At 38.8% G+C, this 10000-nt stretch overlaps 1 protein-coding gene across 1 annotated transcript in view; it reads right to left on the reverse strand.

Moving 5' to 3' along the window:
• Positions 1-9192, reverse strand: part of stk35 (serine/threonine kinase 35) — an 11555-nt gene extending 2363 nt beyond the window's left edge. Inside the window, exons 1-2 of the mRNA XM_043230265.1 lie at positions 8364-9192; positions 4969-5720 (exon numbers count right to left, since the gene is read on the reverse strand). Coding sequence (XP_043086200.1) covers positions 5002-5720; positions 8364-8883 — 1239 coding nt within the window. The 5' untranslated portion in view covers positions 8884-9192 and the 3' untranslated portion in view covers positions 4969-5001. The remainder of the gene's footprint in view (positions 1-4968; positions 5721-8363) is intronic.
• Positions 9193-10000: the final 808 nt, after the last annotated feature.

Raw genomic sequence — 10000 nt, forward strand, 5'->3', positions numbered from 1 at the left:
CCCTTTGTCATAAGATGTTTTACTCATTTAAAACACAATAGAATTTAATATGCTTCCTTATTCTTTTATATATTCGAATATGTACAAGTCAGAATAAACATGTTGTTGACATTTTATTCTCCAAAAACTTTACTTAAATTTAAAAGTGCTTTGTGTGGATCTCTTTTGATGCAGACATCATTTTTTATAAAATGAATATTTTTTTTTTTTTTACAAAGTACAAACGACTACGATTACAAATCTTATACTGAGCCTTTAATTCACACGTTTTTTTATTTTTTTAATTAAATTGTACACATTAACTTAATCTGACAGATTAAAAAAAAAAGACTTTTCATAACGGCTCAAAAGAACAAAAGCAGCATTAGACAAGCGTGTTAAATAAATGGAAACACAGCCTGTTTTTCTACAATTATCAGCTAAATGTTACTCCAGCTTACATAACGGTCTATAAACGCTCGCTCCTCCCCAACAATCCTGGAAAAAACGCTCCTAAACCATTCCCAGCTTCCCAAAGGAGCCTGAATCTCCCCGACGCTAGCAAACAATGGACTCCTTTATGAGCTTCAAACAGACACGAGTTCTGCGAAGAGACAAATGCTACACAAGATGTCCGTCAATGATAAAATATTTTTTTTTTTTTGCAATATACCACTTTATCCATTCACTGATTCACAATAATGTAATGCATCCCAATTATCTTCACTTATGGCAAATATTTATATAGATAATATATTTATATAAATTTAGTTTAATCGGGTAATTAAAGTTTTGAGTGGGTCGTCAGCACTACATTTTAATAAATTAAAGAGAAAGGGGAGATAGCTATGATTCAGATATAACTGAGGTATATTGCGATACAAATAACAAGCCCGGCAAATAAACGTAGAATTAAAAATAATAAATGTAAATATGATGCGTTAACGTAATACGTATAAATAATAATATTAATTTAAATAAATAAAAAATAGGAGTGTTATTAAAAAGTGAATCTAAATGTATGAAACATTTAAAAGTATCAAAAATAATCATATTGCATATAAAACAATAAATTAAAATAATAATAAAGATAATTCAATTACAAAAAAACAATAATATAATTATTAAAACATTATAAAATATCATACATTAATTGTCATGCATGTGAATGGGATTAATGTACAGTGCAATTTTTTTTTCATTTTTACAGTTATTAAATAGCATTAAAATGAATTAAAACTAAAATCAATTAAACGTAAAATTTGATCAAATTAATTAGTAGTAGCTGTGGTAGTAGTTCCAAAATAAAATGTATAAAATTACTAAAATACATTATAAAAACTAAAATATATAAATTAACAGTTCAAATAAACGAAAGACAAAATATATATTATAAAATTAGGAAACATTAAGGAAGAACATAATTTACATACTCTTGCACTTTTAATTTTTGTGGTGCAAATTACGAAGTGTTTTTTTATTAAGTCATTAGTGCTATATATATATATATATATATATATTTTTTTTTTTTTTTTTTTTTTTTTTTTTTTTTTTATTTATTTATTTTATTTATTTATTTTTTTTAGGATTCAACACATTTATGATCCTCTGATGGGAGTATAACACAGATCCAGTATATGCGGAGTAGTAATCGAGGCGCTGCGGGCAAAGAACAAAATGTTCAGAAAGTGAGCAGAGACACCTCAGAGTCTCAAAGACGGCTGTCGTTCTCCTCGTCCCAGCCTCGAAGTCCAGAGCGCTGAAACCCCCTTCACCCCTTTCACCCCCTGTGAGACCAACAGCCAGCTTGTTTTGACGGATGGCTGCCTCCATTCAGGAAGGAGGGCTGAGCCCGGGCGTGTTGCATAACTGCTCTATATGCTGCTGAGAGAGTGACGCAGAGCTCAACCCATCTCACGCCAAGTAAGCCGTTTCACCGGAGATGCGTGCTAGTCTGAGCCAGTCATTGTTTTTCAGCGTTCTCGCCTCGGGACACCGACCCAGCGAGGTTTGATTAAAACGGTGCTATAAAGCCGCTTCTAAAACGCATTTCATTTCCTCTGGCCTTTTCAGTTGAAACTCATCCAATGCAGAATCCTTAAAAGAATGCAATAAAATCTGCAGGAACACCATCCCTGTATTACTGATGTGATTCTTATACCCAAAACATGAAACACCTGGTTTTGTGTAGGAAACTTTGAATGTAATGTGTGTATTTTAGGTTAATAACACCATTAGGAGCCAATATATATATATTTATAGTCTATACATATATACAAATGACTAATCTCATCCAATAAAAATATTTTTTTTTTTTTTAGCTTTCTTACATAATATGTTAAGTTTATTTATAAAAAAAAATATATATATATATATATATATATATATATATATATATATATATATTTTTTACACACCCATGCATGCACATCTTTAAAAAAACTATTTACAATATATTATATTTTATCTATAGACATTTAATATATAAACGTAACATATTTTCTTAAATATATAAATACATGTTTGAATTAATATATGCATAATATATAATTAAATAAATCATAAATAAAGTTAACATACATATTATGTAATATAGTGATTATATATATTATGTAATATATATAATATGTACTATATTATATAAATTGTGATATATATATCTCATTGCTGTCAAATAATTAATTGCGAATAATCACATCCAAAATAAAAGTTTTTGTTATATATATGATTAATCACATCCAAAATACATATATTTGTTTTTACATAATATGTATGTTAACTTTATTTATTTATTTATAGATAAAATATAATATATTGTAAATATTTTTTTAAAGATGTGCATACATGGGTGTGTAAAAAAATATATATATATATATAAAACATACAGCTATAATTATAATAATGTATATTTTATAATATTTCATCACGAAAAATATGTATTTTTCTTTTATTATCAAGTGAATAATAAAATAAGACAAACAAATAAGACATAAAAATTGTGAAATTAAATATTAACATGAATCATTTACATAATATTACTTTTATATCATTGTGGCATGATTCAGTGAAAGTCTATATTAAATATTAATATTAAATATATTTACATAAAAAAAAGTGCTAAATTAAATGCGAATAAACAGAGCTTCAGTATAATTTAAACATAAATGGTAAAGTGGCTCTTCAATTGAATCCCATCCGTTGCAAAACCCATAAAAAAAATGCAATAAACTGATGTTGTATAACCTTTGGTTCCCGCCCAAAACACGCAGCACCTGGTTGGGAGCGAGTGGCGTATTAAACTCTGACGCTGTCGCCTCTGGCAGAGTGCATTCTGCTGCTCAAAAGGTGTCGGATCTGGTTAATCGGATCACTCCTGGAGCTCGGGGTGGGGCTGCGAGCGGAGAACATGCTGCCCCTCGGGCCAAATACGTGGGCACGATTCTCCGATAGTTGGAGGATACTCTGGGAAGCCATCTTTAACACGTACACGCATTTACGTAACTATCACTTACAAAGCCTACCAGTGCAGCGCAATATCTAATATCGTAGGCCTGTTTATTCAGAGAGATGCATTTCTAGTCTTAATATCATTTGCTCTTTGGGTTTCTGACCAGTGAAAATGTGTACAATTCGACAATTTGCTCTTGGAGCCATATTGAGATCCCAATTTCTCTGGATCCGAGCCACACGGGACCTTCAAAATAAGGATAATAAGCTCTAAAAGTAAGATATCTTGAATACTTTGTGAATAGCAACAAACAAACATTTATTCCCCATTATATCAACATATAATGCGACAAAGATTGCTTAAGTAAACTAATTTTACTACTAAAATAAAATTATTTTAATCCCTACTCACGTTTGTCGCGATCTAAACCCGAGGCCGCGTTGGATTTTAACACCGCCACCAACTACGAAATTCCATAATAATCTATTATTGCAAGTTTTCATACTTTAATCATAATAGTGGCTTGTGTTTTTGTTCACATTATCATTTTTAATAATAAACCTACAGGACGAGCATATAGGCTTACGCGTGCATTTATTTGTGATGAGACAGAGACTCGCTATTTTATTAATTTGTCGTTTTTATGAACTAATATCGTTTGCGAATCGCTACTTTTGCTATAAAACAATGTCTCCGATTTTAAAATGCTAATGCGAGCCATAAATACCATTTTGGCGCTCCTTAACGCCACGATAGATCACCGCAGACGCCTCAGATCAAGCGAAGAAGGGACACGGCCCCCGAAACGAATTGTGTTTTGCTAACATCTACACCTACAGTTTACAATAATTAAACAACAGTCATTATCGGTGTTCATTGGTTGGCGTTCATTGGTTGGCGGTCATTGGTTGGCGGTCAATGGTTGGCGGTCGCATCCAAAATATCTTAAACTGTGTTTCGAAGACAAACTAAGGTTTGGACCGACATGTGGACAAAGTGGTTTTGATTATTGCCGAAATTTCATTTTGGGGTGGAGTAGCCTCCAAACTGGAGCATCACCCTCGATGTAGTCTGTCAAAATGACGGACGGACGGCCTTCAGATTTTTCCACCACTGCTAAAAAAAACCCACTGTAAACGGCGGAAAATTGCCCGTTGTAACGCAACCTCTGATCCAAACTGCGCTCTTGACTGCTACTCCTAAACATTTAGGTCTGAGATAGGGGTGAGCGATGATTATTGTCGATTATTCCCTTGAAATTGCATTTGCGATCGCAATTTGCTTTTACAAGCACTGCTTATAGCAACCGCGTGCCATATTTTTCAAGAAAATAAGCTAAAAACGACTTTTCTGTAACGATCAAGCCAATCAATGTGAACTACGCATCGGATAGGCTCAAAAATTACAAACATGCGCAGTAATATAACGCTATAACTAAAACTAAAATGCAAGGAATGCAGAAAGTAGAAGTCTTAAGCACACAAAATAACACAAGCGGATCTCAAAAGCATCTAAAACGAAACCAAGGAACTGCAACCCACCTGAAATATTTGCGCGCTCGTCTGGGTTTGGTTTCACGCCGCGCACGTGACTTGGTCCATCCTGACCTCCAGCTGAGACGCGTCAGGCCGGTCCTGAGGGTTGACCGCCAGCATGTCCTGCAGAAGCCGCTTGACGCCTTCGGACATGATGCTCCGCGTCTTCTGGGGGATGTTCAGGACCATCTTTGGGTTCTCCAGCAGGGCCTCGCCCACCGGGACGATCTCGGACCCCTGGCGGACGTACGTGCCGAGGAGCTCTCGCTTGGACTCGGCGTCGATGAACGTGATCCGCTCGATCATGGCCCAAATGATGATCCCGAGCGCGAAAATGTCCGCTTTGGCCGTGTAGTGGCCCTCCCAGACCTCGGGGGCCATGTAGAAGTCCGATCCGCACGCCGACGACAGCCAGAACTTGTTAACGTTCACCATGTTTCTGTTCAGCTGGCTGTCGCCTCCGCTCTCCGCGCTGCTGAGTCCCGCGCAAACCTTGCTGAGGCCGAAGTCGGCCACTTTGATGACTGGATGGCCGGATTTCTGCGAGATGAGAATGTTGTCTGGTTTGAGGTCCCGGTGGACGATGTTGTTTTTGTGGAGGAAGGCCACGGCGCTGGTCATCTGCTTCATGAAGCTATGGTTGGTCCGCGGGTCAGGCCGCCGCGAGAGGATGTACTGGTTGAGGTCGCCGCCGTCGCAGAACTCCATAACAAACCAAAGGTAACACGGTTCCTCTGGGTACCCCAAGATACGCTCACCTGGAACGATGGGAGAACGCGGTTAGCCGTTGTTCTTCTCGCACGCTCTGCATTTATGCGATAAAAAATACTGTGATATTGCGAAACGTTGCTACGATTTAAAATAACCATTTGAATGCGTTGTAAAACGTAATTTGCTCCTGTGACCAAAGACGCATTTTCAGCATTCTGCAGAAATCGTTCTAAATAGCTGCTTTAAAAACGGTACTTTTACGTATTGCTCGTTTTTTGATCAGTCGAGTTACGTATTAGCATGCTAGTCAAAATTGAAAGCGGTTTCAGAGATGGAGCAACGATTACGAAGACAATAATGTGCGCCAATTTGTAATGTAAAGGACTATTAAGTAATGTTTTCTCATGGCTTTATTCTTAATTAACGGTAACAACAGTTAGATCTAGCACTTAAGGTTACTGTAAACCACTGGTGGCATATCAAACCCCCTCCGTGATCTGCTTCACCGAGTTATTCGCGCCGAGTCAGACCAAACGGCTCTTCGTTGAATGTCGCCGGTTTCTAACTGATAAGCTGGAGTTTCAGACTCGTTAAACAGACATGGTTGTTTTTGATAAACCCCAGTCCTGTTCAAACCACAGCGGCTTTACTGTTCATACTCTGAGCCTCAGAACCAAAGGGTCGGTTTAGCTAACTCAGACAGGCTAGCAAAACACCGATCAGACTTTAGCTGAGCACAGATTTCCGCCGAGCGGCACGTTTGGAGGCTTTCCAAAGAGCACCGTGTAGATGTAAACCCTGATAATCTGTCTGCGTTCTGTGACAACGAACGCGGCTTGACTTCAGGAAACAAGGGTCAGGGAAACGCACGGGGAACAGGTGGACTCTGAACTTTTTGAACACTTGGGAACGCTCATCTCCCACAGCCCCGAGAAACATACGGAGGTCATGAAGGTGTTTTGAGCAGACTTCCAACTGGGGTAAACAAACATGTTGATATTTGCCACCACATACCTTTGAGAGAAAATTTAAAAACCCACTGAAGATATTACAACTGTATTAGAAAGCGTTAAGAAAAAGCATTGACGAAAAAGCCCCAGAAAACTGTAAAAAAAAAAAAAAAAAAAATTAAATTTAAATAAAATAAATACATTTAAATAATAAAATAAATAAAATGATTCATAATCATTCAATTCTTTAAATTATTTAATTTGTATTAAATAAAAAATAATTAAATTAAATTTTCATGTTAAAACTACATGTTAAGGGATGCCATGACCATCGAAATTTTAGGGTATTTAAAAAATTACTATGTGTTCAGGAATCAGGAATAAATACATAAAGGAATATTTTTAAAATTAAAAAAATAATAATTCTACTTATATTTTTCAACTTACGTCCAAATATAATTTTTCTTTTGCTAAAATTGTTGCAAATTTTTTTTTTTATTGTGAGAACCTAAAAATGAACCTTTATCGAATTGTGAACGTGTTGCGAAAGCGTACAAAATTATTACAATAATATAAACTTTCAGGGGGTACTCCAAGTACGTTTTTAGGTTAAAGGTGTTTGACTGGCAAAGTTGCGAGCTATAAATATGTTTACTGGCAAAACCGAACTATGATTACAGCTCACAAATGCAGAATGACTGCTCTGCAATAAATATAACCTTATTTTCATTATATTTATTATTAATGAACCAGTTTTTTATCGTGCAACGTTTTAAAATTGAATCTTGATCCTGTAGACGTCTACGCAATGACTTAGTGCATTGACTTAAATTGCACTCGATAAATATTTTAAGTCAAAGAGCTTTGGCCAGCAATAAGAAAAGGAAGTATTATTTTAAAGTCATGATCCATAAAACGTGTTCATCAGCCAGATCTAGTCAGAAAGGGCGATAACTCATTCGACACATATTTGCAGAACAACATGCAATCGACCCCAAAATGCAGGAAAACTCATGCATGTTCCTTTCATTTCCAAACAAGCCCGTCGCGTGTGGATTAGTTTTTCCATTGTAGACGGGGCCGCTAAATGGTGACACTTACATAACAGCAGTCAGCACAAAATAGATCCTGCTACTGCTGAGCACGACCACAAATATAGCACTCACACGACACCACAAACACGCAACCTCTGCACACCAAACCAAAACGCCACTTGAAATACGACAAATCCCATTTAAACCCATTTTTGATGGGCCCCTGCACATCAGGTGTGCAAAGAACTCCATTCAGGATGCATTGGCAGGCCTGCGATGTTTCAAAAATGTCTATTTCAGAAGTCGTGCACCACCCAGAAAGCCTCGAATCGAACTTCTGAGACCGCGCTGACTTTAACACGAATCGTGCATCCTGCGAATGCATTCAAAAGCGCTCGTGCTTCTGCTCGCGATCGTTTGAATCCGACCCGATTTTAACACGACATCAACAGATCGGCTGGAAGGCACTTTTCGGAGTTTGAAAAGTGCACACAAAGGCCAAAGCAGATTAGCAGCCAAACCGGCCCGCGCGGGAGCGAAGGGGTTAAAGCACGACTGGCGCTGGAACATGATGTTCCCTCGCGCGCCGAACGCCTACCTACTTAGCGCGCGCTCAACCGCACGCTTTTCAGACGCACAATAACGCGCGCGCGTTGCGTTAAAATCGTCCAGTTTGTCGCGCTCGGAAAAGCCCCTTTCCCTTTACCTTTGAGCGAGGTCTCCACCAGTCTCAAATACTGCTTGTTCCGCTTGTTCCCGTGGCTCATCTTCTGCGCCATGCCGTTCCTCTGCAGCACGCACTCCTCGAGCTGCACCACGTTCTCGTGCTTCTTCTCCAGGCTCGCCAGGGCCCAGAACTCCGCCAGCGCCAGCTCCACTTTCTCCGGCGCGTCGCAGCGGAGCTTCTTCACCGCGAGCCGAGCCCCGGACCGGCGGGCGACGGCCTCGTACACCACGCCGTAGCTCCCGCGACCCACCTCCCGGATCAAGCTGTACCTGGGCGTCTTGAGGAACAGCGCGGGGCGGAGGCCGTCGCGCTTGAGGAAGCCCGTGGAGAAGCAGTCCTCCTCGTCCATGAGCTCCTCGTCGTCCTCGTTGGTCTCCACGGGCAGCGGGCGCAGGACTTTGCTGCTATCCCGCCTCATGCTGGCGCTGGGCGGCTTGGCTCGCTTGCAGCTCCGCCGGAGGCGCGTTAATCTCTCCTTGGTGCCGTTGCGCAGCTCCATGAGTTTATTAGCCCCCGCGTTGACATATGTTTCGGGGCGACGGTCCTATTTTTCATAACGTCCCTGAAGAGCCGCTTTTGGGGGAAACTCGACAGGTTTGTTTGGGTGTTTTTGTCACTTCCTTCATCGAACGCCTCTGACTGACATAAACAACAATAACATGAAGTGGAGAGCGCGGAGGGGGCGTGGCCTCAGCGGCCTGTTCCATTTCGCTCATAAGGCGGGGGAGGCGTGTCTACTATTTTTGACCATTTTTTTATTAGTTTAAACACATTTACTAGCCGAATGCTTATTTTCATACACAAAACAAAATCTAATAATATTAGATTATTATTATTATTAATAATAATACCCCCACACACACACACACTAAGTTAATCGTTCCGTGCACAAGTCTATATAAGTTTGCTGAAAACAAAACAAGTAACACTAATTGCAAATGGGCCGATATATGAGTGAAATAAAAACAAAATGTTGTCCAATAAAAGCCATACAAACCTATAAATATATGTTCTTTAAGCCACAGCTGTATTACATCATGTTCATATGGACATCTTTTTCTATTAGCCTATAAATAAGTAATAAATGTATAATAATATAAAAAGTTGTCATATATTAATTATTAATAAAAGTCGCTCAAGTCGTGAAGTACAACAGAATAAACTAAATACATAATAATGTAAAATAAAATTAGAGAAATAAAGTTAACTTAATGCACTCAAATGTCTGCAAATAGATACATTTTACAGTTTTGGTATTTAATTTTTTTTATGAATTTGGGAACGTCTGTCTTTAAAAAAAAAAAAACAAAGGCTTATTTCCAATTATATATACATTTCTGTATGTTAAATGTTGATAACAGTAGCGTTCTGTAGTTAATATGCAGAGTAGGGAGATCCCATGCACTCCTCTGTAGGGGTGGACGAACGGAGCGGCACATTTGCGCGGAAATAAAACGTCGACGCGGGTGAAACGCAGCGGACGCGAACTGATGAAAGAGAAGGGTCTGTGACATGCGAAGACAGCGCGTCGGTCGGTGAGAGCCGCTGCGCGCTCCGGTGCTCCGTGCTCCGCGGCGTGGGTCTGCACGTGAGGGGCGGGAGAGAGGCACGTGCGG

The sequence above is a fragment of the Puntigrus tetrazona genome, unplaced genomic scaffold (assembly GCF_018831695.1).
Source record: "Puntigrus tetrazona isolate hp1 unplaced genomic scaffold, ASM1883169v1 S000000148, whole genome shotgun sequence".
Classification (NCBI taxonomy): Eukaryota; Metazoa; Chordata; class Actinopteri; order Cypriniformes; family Cyprinidae; genus Puntigrus; species Puntigrus tetrazona.